The sequence below is a fragment of the Schistocerca piceifrons genome, chromosome 1 (genome assembly GCF_021461385.2).
Source record: "Schistocerca piceifrons isolate TAMUIC-IGC-003096 chromosome 1, iqSchPice1.1, whole genome shotgun sequence".
NCBI lineage: Eukaryota > Metazoa > Arthropoda > Insecta > Orthoptera > Acrididae > Schistocerca > Schistocerca piceifrons.
This window is the reverse complement of record NC_060138.1, coordinates 277,601,774-277,627,955: the sequence shown is the minus strand read 5'-3', so window position 1 is coordinate 277,627,955 and position 26,182 is coordinate 277,601,774. Positions and strand designations below refer to the sequence as shown.

The window sequence follows — 26,182 nt, the reverse complement described above, 5'->3', positions numbered from 1 at the left end:
GATAATCTACATAGCAAACTATTTCATGTGTTGTACCTAATCAGGAACTAAAAACCTGTGTTAGTGTGAAACAATTGCTCCTTGCCTATACACAGTAACTATGGATAATGATGTGGGGCAACTGTATTGGAGCTAGAAGAGCTTTTCTTTGGTAAAAACGTATGGTCCGAGAGCCAACAATCAATGCAAAATGTATTTCATCAATAACAAAACAACGGCTATCCCAATTCTATACATATTTCACATGCTTATACTCACCCACTGACAACTGGGATTAACACGAGACAAAAACAAATGTTCACTTTTACAGAACTAGGAACAGGAACTCTTTGAATATTCCCTGGACTAGACTGACAAACATGTGAGGTTGCACAGTGGTTAGCACACTGGACTTGTAGTCGGGAGGATGATGGTTCAAACCCGTGTCTGGCCATGCAGATTTAGATTTTCTGTGATTACCTTAAATTCCTTCATATAAACCACAGGATGGTTCCTTTGAATGGGCCAGGCCATTTTCCTTCCCCATCCTTCCCTCTTCCAAGCTTGTCCTTCATCTCTAATGACCTCGTTGTTGATGAGATGCTAAACACTAACCACCATCTCCCTCCTTTGGACTAACAACTCAAAAATACTTTCTGCATGCAGGTAGGTCTCTTTTTAACAAATTAACAAGTGGAATGAAGCAGTTGTCCAGAAATATTATAGAATCCAGTCTGAGAGAAAAATATTTCTACACTGTTGACAAATTTGTCAATAGCAATGTAAGTAATCTACCAATTTAATTATAAAATAATAGCCTTTATCCTTATCATTCTTAAGAGTGTGTGTAGAACAACTTTGTATAAGTAGTGTAACTAAATTTAGCGTAGTGTGATTATAAAATTGTACAACTGCACATTGTGCAATACAATCTGTATTTTAAAACACCTGACATATATTTTTGTAATTATGGAGGGCACCTTATGCAGCTTGAGGGCTGTCTTATGGTTGAGTGAGTAAATGAATAAATGGATCTACAAGGCCAAGATAATATTGAAACATTATGAGTGTTATGTAATACTGCTGATTTCTGGGAACATTTTGTTAGATTGGTTGTAATCAAGTGAAACAAATCCTATAAACTGCTATGGGAGTGTATTTTAAATATATATGAGATCAAACCTCCTATAGGTAGGCGGCAGACTTTATTTCATTGGTAGTCTAATGGCAAAATCCTGGCAAGTTTACAAAAGGAGACTGCTTAAAAATCACTTGTGCATTCCATCTCAGAATATTGCTCAAATGTGTTGGACCCACACCAAATAGGTCTAACAGAGGATAGCTGAATGTATATAAAGAAAGGAGCACAAATGATCATAGGTTTGTTTCAGTCATGGGAGAGTGTCATGGAACTGTTGGAAAACCTGAAATGCTAGATGTTTGGAGAAAGACATAAGTTATTCTGTGAAAGTCTGCTTACAAAATTTCAAGAGCCAGTGTTAAATGAAGAATCTAGAGATGTTTTGTAACCTGCAACATATCACTCCCATAGGGACTGTCAAAACAAGATTAGATTACTTAAAGCACACACAGAGGCATTTAAGCAATCATTTATCAAATGCGTCAAACACGTTTGGAATGGGAAGGAATCATGACATGTATCACTATGCTAAGTGCCCTCTGTCAAACACTTCACAATGGTTTGCAGACTATGGTTATAGAGGGAATTTTTTGTCTTACCAGCATTTTGTAACGGTATTCATCCTGTTAGACAGCTGTTTAATAGTCATACCAATATAAAAAGCTGGGCAATGATTGCAGCAAAGCTGGTATATGATGGGGCTGCTATCACAGGTGGCCTGGCCTCTGAGGAGGTAAGATAAGCCTGTGGCAGGACTGGAATAGAAAGTGCTGTTGGGTGAATTGGGCAGGTCTTTCACCAGATCTTCCACAGGGATATAATCTCTGTGGCATAGGATTGGGTTTGAGAGTGGCATAGGGATGGACTAAGGATGCACTAGGATGTAGTAGAGGTCAGAGTGTGGTGGAACACCAATTTAGGAGAGGTAGGAAAGATCTTGGTAAGATGTCCCTAATTTAAGGGTTTGGTGATAGATTATCAAAGCCCTGATGAAGGATGTGGTTCAGTTGTTCCAGTCCAGGGTGGTACTGGGTGCCGAAGGGGGTGCTTCATAGCTGGTTCTTGAGGGCAGTGGGAGGATTGCAAATGTGTGAGGACCTGGCATGGGCAATCTATTTCCAGACTAGGTGTGGGATATTGCCTGTCTGTGTGCCACAACCAAACTGTGGTCAAGAGCAAAGTGGACCACCCTGTGGTACAACATGCAGGTGAACATAACATGCTTGTTTTCAATGGCTGCTTCACAGACTGGGCCATCTGGATACTCCTCTCTACCATCAGCTTTTCTGAATTTGTGTTATCACACCTACCAGTCTATTTCCCTTCTCTGCTCCTCTCCTTTCCTCTCCCCCCCCCCCTCCCCCCCAACACACACACCTCTCAACAGCCTCCCACTCCAATGCTGCACCTGGCAGTCTGGTGTCCTAATGCCATTTAAATACTGCATGCTCCGACAGACAGCATTCTTCTCTCCACTTATCTGTGGACTGCTAACCCTTCCCTTTCCTTACCCTACTCTGGATTCCTGCTTTTGTTCAACATGACATTTGCATTCTGACTAGAGAGGCCAGCAAAAGCGGTCATATGTGCATGAGGTGTGCTTGCTTGTGTGTGTGTGTGTGTGTGTGTGTGTGTGTGTGTGTTTTCTTTTCTGAAGAAGACTTTCACTGAAATATTAATGTGTAACTGTCTTTTTGTTGTGTGTGTCCGTATCTCAACATGTCATCTTTACAGTGAGATGGAATCTAACCTTTTCATAATATGTTGAAAAATGGGTCAAATGGCTCTGAGCACTATGGGACTTAACATCTGAGGTCATCAGTCCCCTAGAACTTAGAACTACTTAAACCTAACTAACCTAAGGACATCACATACATCCATGCCTGAGGCAGGATTCGAACCTGCGACCATAGTGGTCACACGGTTCCATACTGAAGCGCGTAGAACCGTAATATGTTGAACTATGTATTCTACCAAAAATATAGTACTTCTAATTTTATGGTTATTCCATCTCGGATTGGGAAATAATGGAAATCAAGGACAGAAACCATTCACTAGCTTTCAACTAAGCTATTCTTTCAGTTTCCCAATTTAGCATATGCGTGTACACACACACACACACACACACACACACACACACACACACACACACACACACACCCCTTCCTCACTGTCTCTCTTTCTCCATCTCCCTTCCAGCAATCTAATCAGTTTTCATTTCTGAATAATAGTAGAAACACTCTCTCCAACACAATTACAAATCTCCAGTATCACCCACATGGTAAAATGTTGATAGATGGTTCTAGTATCTTCCGCCGCGGAAGTCGAACACGCACCAGAGCAAATGGATGTGGTCAGCCCATAGAGGGCTCCATCTCCGCGGTGGCTATTCCACTCAGCGGCACTCGCACAGCGAGGGTGCCACCGCTACGCCACGTGCAGACAGCGGCCAATAGCCGCTCCCTCCGGTTTCGTATATAGGGACCCGCTCTGCCCTAGTCCAGCCAGTCTGGTACTCGCTCTGTATTTCATTTCTATCTCAGCGGTACTGCGTTCTGGTCATTGCTTGTTGTTGACATTTGCCTGGCTCTGGTTCTGAGTGGATTTACTGTTGGTGTTTGGTGTTGTGATTTCCACAAGCCTCCGTTGTTTATCTCTTCCTTGTTGTGTCAGTCATAGTCGGTCGTGGTCGGTTGTTGTCAGTTGTCGTTGGGCTGTTGTCCGACTTGTCCTGTGTTTACCCGGTGGTGCGTGCTCCACCGCCGGCGGCTTCCCCGCCTGGCAGCTCCGATCTGCAGCCCAAGGCATTCCTGCAGTTGGTTTTGGTTACTACATTGGCGACGAGGTAAACGGAACATAGGAGTATGGAAGAGAAATTGCTCATCTCTTAGAGCAACAGCAGCAGCTCATGCAACAGCAGCAGCAGCAGCAGCAGTTGGAGGTCTTACAGACGTCACTGCAGTTGCTCTCGGACAGGGTCAATAAGCGGGATTCCCTCCAACCTCTTCTTCCAGGTGCCCCGCTTTCAGACATGTTCCCACGTCCGCCGTCGTTCCCACTGTTCAACGACGCAAAAGAGGATTTGGAAACGTACCTGCATTGTCTGAAGCAAAATTTCACGGCGTTTCAGGTGTCGAATGACTCTCTGCAGCAGTCGTTATTCTTGTCTTGCGCCTCACCAGACACGTTTTTCTTGCTCCGCAAGTTGGCACCGTTGGCCAACCCCATGGCTCTTTCCTTTCACGAGATCTGTGTGTTGCTAACTAACTATTATTCCCAGCGATACCACGTGGTTGCATCTCGCTTGGAATTCCATCAATACCACAAGCAGCCGGGTCAGTCCTACCGTTCCTGGGTGACAGATTTGCAAGGCCTCAGCCGCAAATGTAACTTCACGTGCACCAATCAGCAGTGCAAGGTGTCATATGCAGATTTGTTAATTCGGGATGTGGTCGTTCAACTGGCACCCGATCCGGAGGTCCGCACTGTGGCGTTGAAGTTGGACAACCCCTCATTGGAAGACATTCTGACATTCTGCGTATTGCCCATTCCTTCGAAATTGCTCAGGCAGCGAACAAACGTTTCATGGCATGGCCCCAGGTGGCAGCGGTCGAGTCCACTTCCCGATCCACTCCTTCCCGCCGTCGACGGGGTGCAGTCTCCAGAGGGCACCGCCGTCGAGATTCCTCACTGTCTGACGTCTCTATGGCGTCCGAACTGCTGGTCGCCCCTCGACGTCGGCCGCGTGGCCCCCTCCCGTCATGCCCCCAGTGCTTCTTGGCCCACATTTGAGCTGACTGTCCCCATTGCTGGAAGACTGTTCGCTCTGTGGGAAAGAAGGCCACCTTCGATCAGTCTGTCGTAGCCGCTTGACCCACCCCCGTCCCACCCCTGCAGGCCAACAGGAAGCCGTCCATGCTTTACACACAGTCGCGCCTCAGACCGACACATTGGCTCAACGAGGACGTCCGTTTCCAGGTCGATAAGGGGGCCACAGTTTCTTTGGTCAATCTGACGACATATGCACGTCTCGGGTCTCCAGAATTGTCCCTACCCTCTCAGAGGTTGGTCGCCTATGGCGACGGTTCCATCCCTCTGTTATGGCCTTCTACAAAAACGTTCCCCGGCCCCTTACCCTATTTGTAGTGGACCACCCGTCGGCTTCGAACATTTTTGGACTAGATGCATTTACATGGTTTGGCTTTTCCATTCAAGACGAAGTGCAGTTTGTCTCAACTACGGTTCCATTTCAGGACCTAGACGATCTGTGCGCGTCCTTTTCCTCCCTGTTTTCGGCAGACCTGGGCTGCACTTCCTATTTCCAGGCACACATCACTTTACTGCCGAACGCACAGCCTCGCTTTTGTCAGGCTCAGCCTATTCTGGTGGCTTTGCATGCGGCCGTCAAGCAGGAACTCGATCGGCTCCAGGCTGTGGGGGTTATCGAGCCAGTACAATTGAGTGCCTGGGCAACGCCCTTAGTGGTCATCAAGAAACCCAATGGATCACTTCATCTTTGTGGGGATTTTGGGGCTACGGTCAACGCTCAGTCTTTGTTCGGAACTTATCCCATCCCTCGACAGGAAGACCTTCTTGCTAAACTGGCAGGTGGCGAGTACTTTTCTAAGATTGATCTGACAGAAGCCTATCACCAATTGCAATTGGATGAGGAATCGCAGGCCATCGTCGTCATCAACACGCCTTTCGGTCTCTATAAATACAAGTGTCTTACATTTGGCATTTTCTCTGCCTCTGCAATTTTCCAGCGGTATCTCGAGCAACTTACGCAACCAATACCGGCTTGTGTCAATTACCTCGATGATATCTTAGTCACGGGGCGCACGCGCCAGGAACATCTGGGTAACCTCAGTACCTTACTTCACGCCCTGCAGGCTGCGAGTTTACGTTGTCGGCTGGAGAAGTGCAGTTTTTTTCAACCAGCAGTGGAGTACTTAGGCCATTGGCTCAGTAAAGATGGCATTCGCCCTTCGGGCCGCAATGTCGCATCCATCGATGCCCTTCCACGTCCACAAAACTTATCTGAACTCCAGGTATTTTTGGGGAAAGTCAATTATTACTTAAAGTTCTTACTCTAAGCCGCCCACGTCACGCATCCCCTAAATCGCCTGCGTCGCAAAGGGGTACCTTACACGTGGACTTCTGCCTGCGATCAGGCTTTCACCCGCCTGAAGACGATGCTGAAATCTGCCCCTTGCCTTACGCCTTTCTCTCCGGATCGTCCCTTGGTGGTGGTGGCCGATGCCTCAGTGTACGGGATTCGGGCAGTCCTGGCGCACAGGAATGAGGATGGGTCGGAACAACCTGTGGCATATGCATCCAAGACATTAATCCCTGCACAAAGGAGTTATTCTCAGATCGAAAAGGAGGCTCTTGCCATTATTTTTGCAGTTCAGAAATTTCACATTTAGCTGTTTGGGGTGCAGTTCACCCTCCTCATGGATCACAAGCTCTTAGTGTCGCTTTTCGGGCCCCATTCGCACCTCCCAGAACGGACGGCTCAGCGTCTTCAGCATTGGGTGTTGTTCTTGCGTAATTACACTTACACCATCCGCTATAAGCCCACCAGTCAACACACTAATGCAGATGCCTTGTCACGTCTCCCAGCAGGACCCGATCTGGCGTTCGACCAGCAGGAAGTCCTGTGCTTCCACATCGACTCTGCCCGCCATGAGAATCTCGATGGATTTCCTCTGACGGCTACGTAAATTGCCGCTTCCATGTGCAGGGATCCCATTCTGCGGCAAGTCCTCCGCTATGTGACCCATGGTTGGCCTCCCTACCTTACCTGACGTTTTAAAACTGACTTCAGCCCGTAGCATCACGTCTCACACAGACTTTCGGTGATGGAGGACATCCTCCTGTTGTCCACGGGCTCGGACGCCCATCGGGTGGTCATCCCTCCAGACTTACACCATCGCGTCTTGCACTTATTACACCGCGGACACTGGGGGATGTCTCGCATGAAGGCATTGGCTCGACGACATGTCTACTGACCAGGGATCGATGGCAACATTGAGCACCTGGTCTGTGGTTGCACAGTGTGTGCGTGTCATCAGGCTAGTCCTCCACAATCTTTCACGCCCTGGCCAACACCCAGCCAACCCTGGGACAGGATCCATCTCGATTTTGCAGGCCCCTTCTTAGGCTCCATGTGGCTCCTCATCATTGATGCCTATTCCAAATACCCATATGTGGTCCACATGGCGTCCACCACCACTGACGCCACCCTCACCGCCTTGGCCCAGGTGTTGGCCATTGAAGGCCTTCCTCAGACGTTGGTCATGGATAACGGGCCCCAATTCATGGCGTCATCATTCCAGGCCTTCTGCTCCACTATCGGTATCAAACACATTCGCTGTCCCCCCTTCCATCCTTCATCCAATGGCGTGGCAGAACACCTGGGTCCGCACTTTCAAACAGCAGCTGATGAAATCAGTGGAGCTGTCAGCCACCACCTCGGCCCTCAACTTGTTTCTCAGCACCTACCGCACTACGCCGGTGGCCGGTCATAGTCCTGCTCAACTCCTTCACGGGCGATGACCTCGGACCCTCCTCCACCTGCCGACACCATCCCCTTCTGGGCCCCACTCTAGCCCCTCCTAGCGCTACGCCCCGGGCATGGCTGTGTGGGCCCGCTCCTATGGCAGCACACATGCATGGATGCCCGCTACAGTGACGGCGGCTCATGGGCGGCGAGTGACGACTGTACAGACACACAGAGGGCTCGAGCGTTGCCACCATAACCAACTCCGCCCTCGGGCCCCTGCTTTGATTGCTCCCCCACCGCCTTTCTTGCTTCCTGGTGCGGACACGTCCCTTGAGGTGGAGCCCTTCCCTTCAACCTCCATCTCCTCACCGGCTCTGCAGACACCCCTTCCACCTCGCCGGGGTATAGAGACGCTCTCTGACCCCCTGCCCTCTGGTGACACCTTGATGGATGCCGCAGACAGTCTGCCCTCCCCTCCCCCAGTGGTCCCTCCGGATGTCTCACAAACCGTGCCCTCGTTCCACCTGCCTCAGCATTGTCCAGGGCATTTCCGCCCCTATGCACCAATTTCGGGGGGGGACGGATCTAGTACCTTCCACCGCGGAAGTCGAACATGCGTCAGAACAAATGGACGTGGTCAGCCCATAGAGGGCTCCGCCTCCACGGCGGCTATTCCGCACAGCGGCACTCACGCGGTATGCCACGTGCAGACAGCCGCCAATAGCCGCTCCCTCCAGTTTCGTGTATAGGGACCTGCTCTGCCCTAGTCCAGCCAGTCTGGTACCTGCTTTGAATTTCGTTTCTATCTCGGCGGTACTGCGTTCTGGTCATTGCTCGTTGTTGACATTTGCCTGGCTCTGGTTCTGAGTGTATTTACTGTTGGTGTTTGGTGTTGTGGTTTCCACAAGCCTCCGTTGTTTATCTCTTCCTTGTTGTGTCGGTCATAGTCGGTCGTGGTCGGTTGTTGTCAGTTGTCGTTGGTCTGTCGTCCGACTCGTCCTGTGTTTACCTGGTGGTGCGTGCTCCACCACCGGCGGCTTCCCTGCCTCGCGGCTCTGATCCGCAGCCCAAGGCGTTCCCGCAGTTGTTTTTGGTTACTACAATGGTTGCCAACACAGACACGTGTGTGCACGCGGGGGGGGGGTGTGTGCGCACACGAGCGCTAGGAAAGGATTGTGGCAACTGGGAGGCAATTTGAAGTATTTGGCAAGGAAGGGAAAGAGTACAGTGGAAGCAGAAGAGGGCAAGACAGATGGCTCTCATGGAAGTGGTAAAATGAGGATTAAGTATAATAAATGATAAACACAAAACTGATGAAATGGAGTGTGAGAGAAAGAGATAGATAGATAATTAGAGAGAGAGGGGGGGGGGGGAGGGGGGGGGGGGGAGGAACTGGAGAAATGGGGAATAAAAGTTGAGACAGGAAAGGAAATGGTTAGTGTGAGGGAGCTAGAATGAGTCAACTGAAGATGGGACAGCATAAGTTAAGGTCAGAGGGATTTTGAGAGTTGAGAAAATGTTGAAGTGACAATTCTGACTTGTGCAATTCAAAGGAGCTGGTCCTTGTGGACAGGATCCACTGAAGTCAATGGCACTGCCTCATGCAGTATTCTGTGCCACCATATGGTTGAGTTTGCAATTTGGTGGTTGCCATTTGCCTGGAGACAGCTAATTAAGTGTCACACAAGGCAGAATGCTGCACAGTAAACAAAGCACAGCTAGTATGTGATGTGGCTGCTTTCACATGTGACCTTATCTTTGTTTGAGTAGTAAATAAATGTGATTGAGCAGCAAAAAGAGGGGGTGAATATGTGAAATGGAGAGGTATTGTATCTGGGTAATCACTAAGGAAGCCAGGGGATTGGGAGTAGGAGTGACTTAGGGTTATGTTATCGTTTGGATGTGAGACAGACTACTACTTTTTGTAGTTTTGGTAATATTTTAGGCAGAAGTTTACTCTACTCATGTCTCCTGATGTAGATGAGTTCCTCAGTGCAGAGAAACAGCTATCAGTTTTTGGGATGAGTACTAGCTGTCTAAAAGGGATGGGATCATATATGAAAGCTGCAAATACTGTCCAGTGTTTATGTGGGTGTGAAACCTAAACAGCTACCAGTGTGAATGGCCACTGCCAGATCACAGCAAACTGTTAATGGCATACTTATGAGTGTTCAGCTGAGTTGTTGTTTCCATTTCATGACAATATTTTGACGTCTGACCAAGTTGTTTCCTCTAGGTGCTGCGAGTTGTGCTGTTATACATACTTGCTGCCAGGACTGAAACTAGTCTGTAAACTATCATTGGTTTCATGCCAATATTTACAGCTGATTGTAAGTTCATCTTCAGATGCCCACTATCCCTTTAATGCTCTGTGAAACATCCAGGAATGGAACAGTGAAGGGCAGAAAAGATAGTGATACTTTTAGTATCTTCCATCATATACTATAAGGTGGATTAGCTGTTACATTTTTGTCATTTAAAATTTTACTCATGTACATAATACTTGTATAAATCACTGTCCTTTTCAAATACAAACTAAAAGTATCTCATTTTGTGCAGATGAGTGACAATGCTGGAATACATTGAATTCTCATAAATATAGAAATAATATGTAAGATTAGATCCTGGCTGTTGGTTGTTGACATCTCCGACATTAATCTACATACTGAGAAGTCTAACACTGTCACATTTTAATCTGTCTGGAATTTGGTTTGGTTTTTATTGATCTCGGAAATACTGCTGTGTGTTATTACACACAGATCTGGGTTAATTCATAAGAGAGCTATAGGCTGTTTATATTTAAGTGCCATGAATACAAACAGTTTTGAATTATCCAACAAAATAAGACACATTGTTAACAGTAAATTATTACTTTTAAAATACGTCTGTTTAAAAAATTCTGGAAAATTCGTAATTTTGCACCAATAGTGTGTTGGCGTGAAATGCGGTTGGCATCCCTGCCTGTGTTTAATGTGTAACGCTGGAAGTTTCATTGCTGTATGTCTGTCAGTTATTGTTCAGTGCTGTATCGAGTAGAACGTTGTGTGACATAGTTTGTGAATACTTCATGGCAGAGTTAGAGGAGCAGCATGTCTGCATTAAATTTTGCATGAAACTCTAGAAATCCTTTACAGAGACACACCAAATTATGAAGGAAGCCTACAGTGATGAGTGCTTCAGCCACACTTGATGTTATGAATGTTTCACATGGTTTGAAAATGGCAAGATGGAAGTTAAGGATGATCCTAGTTTAGGACGTCCTTCAACATCTACCGACAACGCTCATGTCAGGAATGCCAACAAAACTGTGCATGCCAATTGAAGACTGACAGTGCAAGAGATTTGAGAAGAAGGTAAAATGTCAGATGGATCATGTCAAGAAATCCTGACACAGCATCTTGGAATGCATCACGTTGCCTCCCAGATCGTTCCACGGCTCATGAGTCAAGACAAGAAAGTTCTTCGCTTCGCATTCTGTGAATAGCTTTTGGATCATGCAAATGAGAACAAGATATTCCTTGAAAGAATCATAACTGTTGATGAGATGTGGGTCTATGGTTATGATGTTGAGACCAAGGTTCAGTCTTCACAATAGTGGGAGAAGGTTCTCCAAGACCAAAAAAGCTTGTCACATAAGGTCAAATTTCAAAGCCATGCAGATAGTTTTCTTTGACTTTGAAGGATTAGTTCATTATGAATTTGTGTCACAGGGATAAACTGTTAATTTATGGTACTATTGTGTTGTGTTGTGACACCTGTGAAAAAATGTGAGAAGGAAACGACCTGAATGTGCTAAGACAATTCGTGGTTCTTGAATCACGATAATGCCCCTGCACATTCATCCCTGTTGGTGTGTGACTATTGGACAAAAAACGAAACCACTATGTTGCTTCATGCTCTGTACTCTCCAGCCCTGGCCCCTGCAGACTTATTTTTATTTCTAAAGTTGAAAGCTCCATTGAAACAATGAAGATCTGCAATGATATATGAGATAAAAGAAAATTCCGAGAAGATTCTTTGTGCAGTCCAGCAAGAGGCACACCAAGACTGCTTCTGGAAGTGGAAACAGCATTAGGAGTGGTGTATCATCTGTGGAGGAGAGTATTTTGAAGAACACCATGCACAATAAGTAAAGGGTAAGCATAGAAAAAATTTGTGCACAGAGTTCCAAAATTTTTTGAACAGACCTTGTGTGATATTTTTATGAAGCCATCAGACAAGGCAGATAAATAATTACAACTTGACATTCTATTTGCAGACACTGAGTGAGACTTAATTATGTACCACACACGTGACTAAGAACCTTGTGTATTATAGGGACACTGTCTCATATTGAAAGTATTAGCACTGTCAAATGAATTTTTATTTTGATGGCTGTTTATGTATTAGCAGTAATGATAATCAGTTCACCAGGTCAAAGAAGATAGAAAAGGATATAGCAAGAAGTTAGAGAACAAGAAGAGATTGACAATCCATTCAATATTTTCAGAAATGTGTGGCCTAATTAATTTCCTTACACTTCTTAATGTATGAACTTTGACATTTCTACACTCCTGGAAATGGAAAAAAGAACACATTGACACCGGTGTGTCAGACCCACCATACTTGCTCCGGACACTGCGAGAGGGCTGTACAAGCAATGATCACACGCACGGCACAGCGGACACACCAGGAACCGCGGTGTTGGCCGTCGAATGGCGCTAGCTGCGCAGCATTTGTGCACCGCCGCCGTCAGTGTCAGCCAGTTTGCCGTGGCATACGGAGCTCCATCGCAGTCTTTAACACTGGTAGCATGCCGCGACAGCGTGGACGTGAACCGTATGTGCAGTTGACGGACTTTGAGCGAGGGCGTATAGTGGGCATGCGGGAGGCCAGGTGGACGTACCGCCGAATTGCTCAACACGTGGGACGTGAGGTCTCCACAGTACATCGATGTTGTCGCCAGTGGTCGGCGGAAGGTGCACGTGCCCGTCGATCTGGGACCGGACCGCAGCGACGCACGGATGCACGCCAAGACCGTAGGATCCTACGCAGTGCCGTAGGGGACCGCACCGCCACTTCCCAGCAAATTAGGGACACTATTGCTCATGGGGTATCGGCGAGGACCATTTGCAACCATCTCCATGAAGCTGGGCTACGGTCCCGCACACCGTTAGGCCGTCTTCCGCTCACGCCCCTACATCGTGCAGTCCGCCTCTAGTGGTGTCGCGACAGGCGTGAATGGAGGGACGAATGGAGACGTGTCGTCTTCAGCGATGAGAGTCGCTTCTGCCTTGGTGCCAATGATGGTCGTATGCGTGTTTGGCGCCGTGCAGGTGAGCGCCACAATCAGGACTGCATACGACCGAGGCACACAGGGCCAACACCCGGCATCATGGTGTGGGGAGCGATCTCCTACACTGGCCGTACACCACTGGTGATCGTCGAGGGGACACTGAATAGTGCACGGTACATCCAAACCGTCATCGAACCCATCGTTCTACCATTCCTACACCGGCAAGGGAATGTGCTGTTCCAACAGGACAATGCACGTCCGCATGTATCCCGTGCCACCCAACGTGCTCTAGAAGGTGTAAGTCAACTACCCTGGCCAGCAAGATCTCCGGATCTGTCCCCCATTGAGCATGTTTGGGACTGGATGAAGCGTCGTCTCACGCGGTCTGCACATCCAGCACGAACGCTGGTCCAACTGAGGCGCCAGGTGGAAATGGCATGGCAAGCCGTTCCACAGGACTACATCCAGCATCTCTACGATCGTCTCCATGGGAGAATAGCAGCCTGCATTGCTGCGAAAGGTGGATATACACTGTACTAGTGCCGACATTGTGCATGCTCTGTTGCCTGTGTCTATGTGTCTGTGGTTCTGTCAGTGTGATCATGTGATGTATCTGACCCCAGGAATGTGTCAATAAAGTTTCCCCTTCCTGGGACAATGAATTCACGGTGTTCTTATTTCAATTTCCAGGAGTGTATATAATTAATATTTATTCTGTATTATTTGTGAGTCTCTCAATGGTACAAGAAATGTGCATAAATTTCAATGATTGACAAACATTTCTTGGTATCCTTTTTGCCATAAAGTTAGCAGATTAAACAATATTCGCTAGGAACTTTCCAAATTTTAATGGCTGCAGATATTTAACAAAGTTTCTTCTTCATTGTACATCTCCATATTATTACCTTCTTAAGTGGGAACAATAGTATGAAAATTGTGTTTGGAATTAAAACGTATTATATTTTGACATACCTTGTAGAGGCCCCATATGGAAAGAACACAGTAGAAACAAACTATGACATATCGACAGAGTCGTGGCAAACAATATGTGGATGCAGAAATAGCTGGAAGGGCACCTGAAACATATTCAGTGAAAATAGTTTAAGTTAGTTGTGATGAATACAGTATAATAAGTATGTAAATTACCTATTGATACTCTTGATTAATTAGAATACTTTAAGTTTTAGCACACATTTGTAACACATTTATGCTCATGATACACATACCAGCAGACTGATATACAGAGGGAGGGAAATTCAATTACTACAACAAGTAACAAATTTTAATTTTTTACATGATGACTACTGATCAGTGATTACATGAAATCATAAAACTCAAAAGAACACCAAAACAAAATATTAGCCATAACACATACAATGAAACATCATGTTGCATCATTCATCTCTAAATTATTGGAAGGAAGCCCTGTTTATCTCTAAGATTTTTCAGACCATGGAAGCCAGTTGAAAATAGAGCCTGTAGTGCAGTGCATATTTCTCTGTACAACAGTTGTGGAAGTAATAACCAAATGCAAATGGTTTTCTGTTGAGTATTCAAAGAGTGAATTCTGTACTTCCTTTTGAATGAGTCCATGTTGTTAACTACAAATACTATATGTACATGGACGACAGAGAGAGAATTACAAAAATGATTTAACAATAGGCTACATAAGTTTGGGAACTGAAATCAACATTTGTATTGACTATTCTTTTTTTGGTTAAGAATAATTTTGGTTAATGCCTGGAGTAGTTTTAAAATATGATACCACCAATAAGTTTCTGTCCTAGTACCTGAATTTGATATTTCCAAGAAAGCTCTCTATTTACCTTGAGTCTTAAGAATCTTAAGTGTCCAGTTTCACATATTATTTGATCATCCCATGTATGGTATCCTGCTACTAGGTCATGGGAGTGTGAGTGCGGCAAGAGTAGTGTCAGTGTGAGTGTGTATGTAAATCGACTGCCAACTGTATTACCACTGGCTTGCCACTAGAGACAATATGTAAGAAGCATGCACGCAGGACAGTTTCCACCATATCATTTAATGGTGACTCGCTCCTGTATACACACTGAGCAGCGCTGGCTCACTCTCACTGTGTTCTTTTAGTTTGTACTACTCATGTCAGTTGTTTTGTGTATCACTTATCTTACATCTTCTGTATGACTCTTTTTGTCTTCTTGTGTGTGGAGAATGAGAGGCTTACTTCCATTATTGTTCAGAGGTTTACAAATAAAGTCATTTTGTGTTATTTGGATTGGTTTTGTGTATTACTTTGTTGCTAACTGATTGGTGATAACTTTGAAATTTTGTCAGGATTAGTCATTATAGATGCTGTGTTACCAGCCCTGATTGAACAGCTTACTTCTGCAGTGCCCACTTTGGTGGTGTCCATTAACAGACAGGGTAGTGCTCCACCAGTCTATCCAGCCTCTTTTCTCTGGTATGTTGATTCAGTAGAGGATTGGGAAACTTATGAAAAAAGTCAGACAGCACTTTTTGGGTTTTGGTGGTGACAGACTCCAATTTGTGCAAAGCCTTATTCCTCTCAAGGTTCCCACCTAAGGCATATCAATTATTGCATCAGCTTATGCCTTTACAAGAACTGGCAGCTCTTACTTTTGATCACATGTGCAGTTTATTGGCCAACTACCATCGCAACAGAATGCAGTAAAGGAACAAGTTGAATTCTACTGGCGCCACAAGAAATCAAATCAGTCATACAGGGACCAGATAGCTGAACTTCAAGGCCTAAGCTGTAAGTGTCAATTCATTACTGGTGTCCATGGTGATTCTTATGCAGATTATGTTAAACCCCACTGACAGAATTTTTGCAAATCGCACAATTTTTTGAAGTTTCTCAGGCAGCAGGTGACAAAACTGAAGCATGGGGTGATGTGTCAGTAGTGTCGAAAGAAGTGCCCACTAGGACGACAGATAGCTTGCACGAGGAAACAGGAGTGATGAGAGTAAACATAGGGGCCCAGCATTGAGCAGACCAAGGGTGGCCCAAGCAGCTGTGACTGCCACAGCACCAGCATCTGCATTCTCTGTTTACACCTTGTCCTTTCTGTTTTGTTCAGCACAGATGTTCGGTGTGCGCTAAGTGCTGGGCTACTCATGATACTCGCCAAAAGAAAGGCCCCAATGCCTCTGTGTGTCATTCACCAAAGGTTGCTCAGGACGTGGATGTGAATGTAAACTGTGTGACTTCAGTACTTGTGACTTCTCCGAAGTTGTTTGTCGAGTTAAATGTATTTGCCAAGTGCTCCAGCTATAGGTCAATGCAGCTGCTGCAATGAAATTATTGAATGGTCAAACCTATGATAGTTTTGGCTCACCACTGTAGAGACTGGTCACACAGAAGCTGGTCAGTTATAACAAACAGAACATTGAACTTTTGGGACAATGTAAGCATCTGTCTCTTCCAAGTCAGTGGTTTGTTCCATTACATTTTTGGTGGTTGCTGATGCCAGTGTTGAGAACAGAACTTGTTTGAGATGGACGCATTTCTGACATTTGGATCTTCTATCACCAATGCATTTCACCTTGTTTCCAATCAGATATCATATTCTCAACTGAAAATACTGTGTGATGAGTTTTCAGACCTGTTTTTTGGAAGGTATAGGGTATGCTATGAATTTTTCTGCTGATATTTCTTTGAAATCCATGGCTGAACTTCATTTTTGTCATGTGCGTCCTATTCCTGTTGCCCTGAAAAATCAAATGAAAGCAGAATCAGACAGACTTCAATCTCTAGGGGTGGTGCAACCTGTTATGGCTAGTAAATGGGCATCTCTGCTGGTTTTAATTCAGAAGCTGTCACAGAAGGCTTGTCTCTGCTGTGACTTCAGCACTAGTGTCAACACAAAGTCAATCCTGTATACTTAGCCTCTCCCTCACCAGGAGCAACTGTTGGCAAAAATATTTGGTGGCCAGTACTTTTCTAAAATTGATTTGTCTGAAGTGTATTTGCAGATTTCTTTGGACAAATAGTCTTGGTGAGTTCAGGTTTTGAATACTCCTTTTAGTCTCTATCAATATTTACACCTGCCTTTTGGTGTGGATATTGTGTCTGCTATTTTCCAGTGACTTTTAGAGCTACTGACTCTGCCTGTCTTAAGTTGCATTAATTATCTGGATGATGTTGATACAGGTTCCTCTGAGGCTGATCGCTTGAAAAGTTTGTCACACCTTCTTTTTTGTCTTACAGTCTGCAGGCTTATGGTGTAACCTCACAAAATCAGTTTTTTTTAACCTTCTACTGGTTATTTGGGGTTCAAGGTCTCGTGATCTGAGAGCATGAACCCTATCCCACATCTCCACTGTTATGTCTATGCCTCTATCCACACCCATGAAGAAGCTTCAGACCTCCCTAGGAAAGATAGTCTACTACCATAAATTCCTGCCATGGGTGACCAAATGGCCCACATGTTGTGTGCCTTATTATGCAAGAATGCACATTTTTTCTGGAGCCTGGATTGCAATCATGCTTTTCAAATGTTGAAATTCTAACCACTCTTAGCCAGTTGTTTAACTACATTCTCTCTGGACCAGCAGATGATTTGGTGACTGTTGCCTCACAGTATGGCCTCAGCACAGTCCTAGTGTACTGACATGCTGACAGCTCTGAACAACCTGTTTCTTTCACCTCTAAATCTCTCACTCCAACCCAGCAGCATTGCTCTCAGCTGGAAAACAGGCTCTTGCCAGAGTCTTTTCTGTATGGCTCCAAGTTTCACCTTACTATTCACCATAAACCCTTGGTTTCCATCTTAACCCTTACAATTCCCTGCCTGACAAGGCAGGGCACTGCCCACAGTGCTTTGCCACTGTTCTTGTTTCTCTACAATTACGAAATCCATTTTTGACCTATACCTAAACATGCTCCACCTTCCTATGGGTCGTTATCCAAACTTTGATCAGGAAGAATCACTTTGCTTCCATCTGGATACTGGAACACAGGCCACAGTGGAGGGTTTCCCAATTATGAGCTCATGCATATCAGTTGCCGTTGCCACCAACCCACTTCTCCACCATCTGGTTCAGTTTGTTCAACAGGGTAGGCCAGATAAACCACTGGGTCGGGTAAGAACCCTCTCCCATAGTAGTCATTCCTGCTGCGTTATGGTGCAAGATTCTATACCTTTCCTACCTGGGCCATTGAGGAGTTTTGCACACTAAGCTTTTAGCTGGGAGACATGTATTTTGGACAGGGATTGATGGCGAAATTTTCTGTTTCGTTACTGCTTGTGAGCAGTGTGCCCAAAAACAAGTGGCTCCCACGGCATCTCTGTCCTCTTGGCCAGGTCCATTTCAGCCATGGGAAAGCATTCATGTAGAATTTGTGGGTCCCTTCTTGAATTGCTATTGGCTCTTGGTTGTGGATGCATTATCCCAGTTTCTTCAGATTCTCTGGATTGTGTTGATGCTGGCTGAGGTCACAATTCGTTTGCTTTTAAGACTTTTGTCTATTGAGGGGTTGCCTTATATGTTAGTTTACAATAATGAGCACCAGTTCATTTATCATACCTTGCAAATGTTTTGTTTCTGTCATGACATTCATCACGTTATGGCTCCACCATTTCACCCTCAGTCAAATGGCAAGGCGGAATGACAAGTGCATTGTGGATTCTTTGCCGGATGATGCCCATTTTTTGAGCACCTGTTGCTTCATGACTGTAAGTGAGCAGGGCCCAGGTGAGTTGCTTCATGGACAACAGCCACACATGCTCTTCCACCTTCTGTTGCCTGCAGTGCAACCACCGTGGTCAGGTTCGTGTAGCTGGGAGTGGGCGCGGCGATTTGGTCAGTGGCCTAAGTGGATATTGGCGACCACTGTTGTCCACCACTGGGGATGCCATCTTTGTGAAATCCACATGGCTGATGGGCTGGTCGATGGGCTCGTGGCATGCCTCTTTGACCAGTTGTGCCACCACTCACTGCCAGAAGCTAATGGGTTGTGGGTGTGGCTAAGGTCTCCCCTGCCCATCCACCACCCACCGTCTCAAGCCTGTTTTCATTTGCTGTGGAGGCGCCGCCATCTCACTGGTTGCTTCCTCCATATGCCATGGAGATCCAGCTTCTCAGCACTGGCACCGATCTATCTTTGGCCTAGGGTCCATTGCCACAGCCTGCTGTTCTGGTCAGGCTGCCTCCACCAGCACACTCGGCATCGTTGCCTCAGCCATCATTGCTAGTGGGTCCAGCCCTGTCTCCTCTGCACTGGGACCTGCCTGCTGCTGATGACGCAGAGATGGGAATGGCATCATCCTCCCTGAGGCTGTGATTAGATGCTGTGTGGGCTCACTGCCCTTGGGCATGCCCGTGTATTCTCGCGTTCTGGCCTTACACTCCACTGTACACCTGACACATTGTCCTGTCCTCACCGTTGGTACCAGCTGCCACTGCTCTGGCGCCAATGGATGTGTCTCTTGTCAGGCCTCCACGATATCTTCCATCACCTGGGCACCCTCTTCACATGAGGTAGAGGTGTGCTGTATCCTACTACAAGTATGTGCGAGTGTGAGTGTGCTGAGAGAGTGTTGCTGCCATGTGTACTTACATCAACCACCAACTGTTTCAGTGAAGGTTGGCCACTAGGGCCACCTATAGGAAGGAAACATGCACATGGCATGTTCTATGCTGTGCTGTCTATTGGCGACTCATGCCTATATATCCATGGAACAGCACTGTCTCACACTCACTATGTTTTTTTAGTTTGTACCACTCACATCAGTTGTTCTGTGTAACATTTTCTTTGCACCTTTTGTATGACTGTTTTCCCTGTTATGTGTGGAGTCATGAGAGACTTCTTTCCTTTATTTTTCAGAAGTTTATGAATAAAGCTATATTTGGGTTACTTGGATCAGTTTCATCTATTACTTATTTACTACACCATGTTAATAATATTTTGCTCTTACAAGAGTTCCATGTCAGAAATTGTATTCAATGAATTTGTTTGCAGTTAAGCAACAATATGTTCACTATAACACATGAAAAAAATGTGGTAACGTGTAAATAGTGAAAAAAAATCAACTTTTGATCATGAAAATCAGTTTTGGAGTTCATATATATATATATAAAAAAAACAAAGATGATGTGACTTACCAAATGAAAGTGCTGGCAGGTCGACAGACACACAAACAAACACAAACATACACACAAAATTCAAGCTTTCGCAACAAACTGTTGCCTCATCAGGAAAGAGGGAAGGAGAGGGAAAGACGAAAGGAAGTGGGTTTTAAGGGAGAGAGTAAGGAGTCATTCCAACCCCGGGAGAGGAAAGACTTACCTTAGGGGGAAAAAAGGACGGGTATACACTCGCACACACACACGTATCCATCCACACATATACAGACACAAGCAGACATTATTCTTACCTTTTTTCTTTTCCACCAAAGCTCATGTCTGCTTGTGTCTGTATATGTGTGGATGGATACGTGTGTGTGTGCGAGTGTATACCCGTCCTTTTTTCCCCCTAAGGTAAGTCTTTCCGCTCCCAGGATTGGAATGACTCCTTACCCTCTCCCTTAAAACCCACTTCCTTTCGTCTTTCCCTCTCCTTCCCTCTTTCCTGATGAGGCAACAGTTTGTTGCGAAAGCTTGAATTTTGTGTGTATGTTTGTGTTTGTTTGTGTGTCTGTCGACCTGCCAGCACTTTCATTTGGTAAGTCACATCATCTTTGTTTTTAGATATATTTTTCCTACGTGGAATGTTTCCCTCTATTTTTATATATATATATATATATATATATATATATATATATATATATATATATATATATATATATATATATATATATATATATATATATATGAGTAAATATTTTGTAAGGTGTGAGGCATCAGATAGGTCTCTAAATGAATAATTTTGGATTCTGAGCAGTTTTAATAATTGATTATCATCATGGAATATTTTGATTGCTCTTGATATATTGCATTCACAATAACAGATAATATGAAATGAATATAGATAAATCTGAAGTACAAAACCTTACTTAACATAGAAATAAAATATAGTTTTATTATAATAGCCAATGAACTACCCTGGAAAAACTAATACAATCAAGTTACACTAGGGTATGAATTTGAGAAATAGTTATGAACGCAAAAAAAAGAAAAGTTACACGCTTTGTTATGATGAATGTAAATCTATTTGCATATCATTAAAGATCTGAGATAAGGGTACTGCAGCAAAGGAACAGATGTGGTTTAAACAGATATTCAACATTTTGTACTGCTTTACAAAAAACTAAAAAGACACTGGGTTGGAAAACATGTGAGTTGTCTATGTTCTTTTATTCCCTTGTTTTCCTATTTTTGAAGGAGAGATGTTCCATTCTGATCTCACAGTTTTTTTCTGTTAGTGGGTGCACTTATACCGCACTAAGAGAGAGCTCGTATTGTTTACTTACCATTATTCTTACCTTTTTTCTTTTCCACCAAAGCTCTCTGATTTATAGCACATATTTTTTCCTACCCTATGACGTTAATATTTGAATATTAGCTGTTATTATTCATTCTTATATCTGACTAGAAATACTTGAGTGCAAGGTCAAAAAAGGGCAATGACGTTTACGCCATTTGATGCCTCACATATTGTCTACCAATCAACTAAAATATTGGCTGCTAATGGCAATAGGGGTGGGACTTGAGGTATCCAATGGTGAGCACAGCATGAGGCTATGGAGCATAGTTGAAATGCTTAGTGATGAGTAGTTCATAACAATACTACAGTGCTAGTGGTGCTGCTACAGAGAAGAGCAATGGCAACAATAAACAAAACAAACATTGCATTATATCTGCAACAACTGTTGCAAAAAATGTTCAAATGTGTGTGAAATCTTATGGGACTTAACTGCTAAGGTCATCAGTTCCTAAGCCTACACACTACTTAACGTAAATTATCCTAAGGACAAACACACACACCCATGCCCGAGGGAGGACTTGAACCTCCGCCGGGACCAGCCGCACAGTTCATGACTGCAGTGCCTTAGACCGCTCGGCTAGTCCCATGCAGCAACTGTTGCCAAAGTTTACATTTTTTCAGAAGGGAACACAAGGGATTTTGCATATTGAGAAAGAAGTGGCAGATGAAATATTAGCATTTCTGCAAGATCAGTCAGTGGAATGTGTGGTGTCATGTATGCTTGATGGTGCAGACAATGCACATGGGGAGTACAATGATGATGATATGTGCTTAACAAGTGAAAGTGGTGTTGAAACAGGTGTTGAGTGATGCAGTTCATTATTCTTGTCACACAGGGGGTCTCAAATCTCATCTCCAGTGAAACATCGAAAAGAACACTCATTGTCCAAGGTGCAGGTACTAAACATAATTACATACGTGGAAGATCATCTGAAGCATGATAAAAAAACAATTATGAAAATATTTCAGATAAATACATAGGAATATGACCTTGTAACACATAAGAAAATACAATGGATATTCAAGGGAGGGCAAAGGTGCACTTGTTACAAAAACTGGTGTTTGTGTGTTTCAAGGATGCTCGATATAATTTGTGGGATGTGCATGGCTGTGGCCTATTTTGTTATGCACTTCAAATTACACACAACATAGATTACAGTGATTTCAAGGAAAGCAGTGGATGATTGCATAACTTCAAATAATGATACAGTATTGGAAGACATAGGATAACAAAATTTCAACCAAAGTGTCAGCTTGATGATGCACAGCAATTTGCGGAATCAGGCCAAAAATTTGTAGATGAGATAAAACAAACTTATTGCACTGTTTAGTAAGGAATTTGTTGTCAACTCTGGCTAATCAGCATTTGAATGCATATGAAAGGAACCCCGGAAATTAGAGATACCCTGAGAACTGTATCACGATCTACTAACATCAGTGCCTTAATGCATTGATGTACAATTATGCTGACTGTTAATCTGGATAGTAAACTGACTGGAAACTTGTTTATTGTGCTGTGAGAAGTTGGAGGTGCTCTTCCCCCCTATGATTCATTCTTGCATGTGTGACCTTGCAAGAAGAGTAGGAAATTTTTATGTCACAGCAAGCAAGAGTGGGAAAACTGGTGTAAAGGAACTATAAAAATGGTATGAGCATTGCTTTTAGCCAATAGCTGGTCAAAGCAACTTGCTTTTGCTCGATTCCTGTTCTGTGTATAAAAATAATACACATTTAGAGCAAACTATCTTTCCCGAAAAAAATGTGTGACATTGCAGCTCAGCCTCTGGATGTTTCTTTTTTCTCCATGCCTATAAAACATATTCCTCCCATGAACCACAGACCTTGCCTTTGGTGGGGAGGCTTGCATGCCTCAGCGATACAGATAGCCATACCATAGATGCAACCACAACGGAGGGGTATCTATTGAGAGACCAGACAAATGGGTGGTTCTTGAAGAGGGGCAGCAGCCTATTCAGTAGCGACAGGGGCAACAGTCTGGATGATTGACTGATCTGGTCTTGTAACATTAACCAAAATGGCCTTGCTGTGCTGGTACTGCAAACGGCTGAACGTAAGGAGAAACTACAGCTGTAATGTTACCCGAGAGCATGCAGCTTTACTGTATGGTTAAATGATGACGGCATCCTCTTCGGTAAAATATTATGGAGGTAAAATAATCCCCCATTCGGATGTCCGGGTGGGACATCACTATCAGGAGAAAGAAAACTGGCGTTCTATGGATCATAGTGTGGGATGTCAGATCCTTTAATCGGGCAGGTAGGTTAGAAAATTTAAAAAAGGAAATGGATAGGTTAAAGCTAGATATAGTGGGAATTAGTGAAGTTCGGTGGCGGGAGGAACAAGACATCTGGTCAGGCGTGTACAGGGTTATGAATACAAAATCAAATATGGGTAATGCAAGAGAAGGTTTAATAATGAATAAAAAAATTGGAGTGCGGGTAAGCTACTATGAACAGCATAGTGAACGAATTATTGTAGCCAAGATGGACACGAAACCCACACCTACCACAGTAGTACAAGTTTATATGCCAACTAGCTCCACAGATGATGAAGAGATTGAAGAAATGTATGATGAGATAAAATAAATTATTCAGATAGTGAAGGGAGACAAAAATTTAATAGTCATGGGGACTGGAATTTGATAGTAAGAAAAGGAAGAGAAGGAAAAGTAGTAGGTGAATATGGGCTGGGGGTAAGGAATGAAAGAGGAAGCCACCTGGTAGAATTTTGCACAGAGCATAACTTAATCATAGCTAACATTTGGTTTAAGAATCATGAAAGAAGGCTGTATATGTGGAAGAGGCCTGAAGACACTGTAATGTTTCAGGTAGATTATATAATGGTAAGACAGAGATTTAGGAACCAGGTTTTAAATTGTAAGGCGTTTCCTGAGGTAGATGTAGACTTTTGCCACAATCTATTGGTCATGAACTGTAGATTAAAACTGAAGAAACTGCAACAAACATGAATTTAAGGAGATGAGACCTGGATAAAATGAAATAACCAGAGGTTGTAGACAGTTTCAGAGAGAGCATTAGGGAACGATTGACAATAACGGGGAAAGAAATACAGCAGAAGAAGAATGGGAAGTTTCGAGGGATGAAATAATGAAGCAGCAGAGGATCAAGTAGGTAAAAAGACGAGGGCTAGTAGAAATCCTTGGGTAACAGAAGAAATACTGAATTTAATTTTATGAAAGGAGAAAATATAAAAATGCAGCAAATGAAGCAGGCAACAAGGAATACAAATTTCTAAAAAATGAGATCAACAGGAAGTGCAAAATGGCTGAGCAGGGATGGCTACAGGACAAATGTAAGGATGTAGAGGCATATATCACTAGGGGTAAGATAGATACTGCCTACAGGAAAATTAAAGAGACCTTTGGAGAAAAGAGATCCATTTGTATGAATATCAAGAGCACAAATGGAAAACCAGTTGTAAGCAAAGAAGGGAAGGCATAAAGGTGGAAGGAGTATATAGAGAGTCTATTCAAGGGCGATGTACTTGAGGACAATATTATGGAAATGGCAGAGGATGTAGATGAAGATGAAATGGGAGAAATGATACTGTGTGAAGGGTTTGACAGGGCACTGAAAGACCTAAGTCAAAACAAGGTCGCAGGAGTAGGCAACATTCCATTAGAACTACTGATAGCCTTGGGAGAACCAGCCCTGACAAAACTCTACCATCTGGTGAGCAAGATGTACGAGACAGGCAAAATACCCTCAGACTTCAAGAAGAATATAATAATTCCAATCCCAAAGAAAGCAAGCGTTGACAGGTGTGAAAATTACTGAACTAACAGTTTAATAAGTCACGGCTGCAAAATACTAACACGAATTCCTTACAGACAAATGGAAAAACTGGTAGAAGCTGACCTCAGGGAAGATCAGTTTGGATTCTGTGGAAATGTTGAAACTCTTGAGGCAATACTGACCCTACGACATATCATGGAAGATAGATTAAGGCAAGGAAAACCTACATTTCTAGCATTTGTAGACTTAGAGAAAGCTTTTGACAATGTTGAGTACAATACTCTCTTTCAAATTGCAAAGGTGGCAGAGGTCAAATACTGGGAGTGAAAGGCTATTTACAATTTGTACAGAAACCATATGGCTGTTATAAGAGTTGAGGGGCATGAAAGGGAAGCAGTGGTTGAATAGGGAGTGAGACAGGGTTGTAGCCTATCCCCAACGTTATTCAATATGTATATTGAACAAGCAGTAAAGGAAACAAAAGAAAAATTTGGAGTAGGAATTAAAATCCGTGGAGAAGAAATATAAACTGTGAGGTTTGCAATGACATTGTTATTCTGTCAGAGTCAGCAAAAGACCTGAAGAGCAGATGAATGGAATGGACAATGTCTTGAAAGAAGGATGTAAGATGAACGTCAACAAAAGCAAAATGAAGAGAATGGAATTTGGTCAAATCACATCAGGTGATGCGGAGGGAATTAGATTAGGAAATGAGACACTTAAAGAAGATGATTTTTGCTATTTGGGGAGCAGAAGTAAAGAAGATAGAACATATAGGCTGGCAATGGCAAAATGGCTCTGAGCACTATGCGACTTAACTTCTGAGGTCATCAGTCGCCTAGAACTTTGAACTAATTAAACCTAACTAACCTAAGGACATCACACACATCCATGACCGAGGCAGGATTCGAACCTGCGACTGTAGTGGTCGGGCAACAGCAAGGAAAGTGTTTCTGAAGAAGAGAAACTTGTTAACATCAAGTATAGATTTAAGTGTCAGGAAGTTTTTCTGAAAGTATCTGTATGGAGTGTAGCCTTGTATGGAAATGAAATATGGACGATAAACAGTTTAGAC

The 26,182-nt window shown here is 44.0% G+C and overlaps 1 protein-coding gene across 3 annotated transcripts in view; it reads right to left on the bottom strand.

The window, feature by feature from the left end:
- The window catches only part of LOC124789319 (progestin and adipoQ receptor family member 4), a 184,014-nt gene that overhangs the window by 48,614 nt on the left and 109,218 nt on the right, over positions 1–26,182 (bottom strand). For all 3 annotated transcript variants that reach the window (XM_047256638.1, XM_047256645.1, XM_047256652.1), the window contains exon 3: positions 13,876–13,979. In XM_047256638.1, the coding sequence (XP_047112594.1) occupies positions 13,876–13,979 (104 nt within the window). The remainder of the gene's footprint in view (positions 1–13,875; positions 13,980–26,182) is intronic.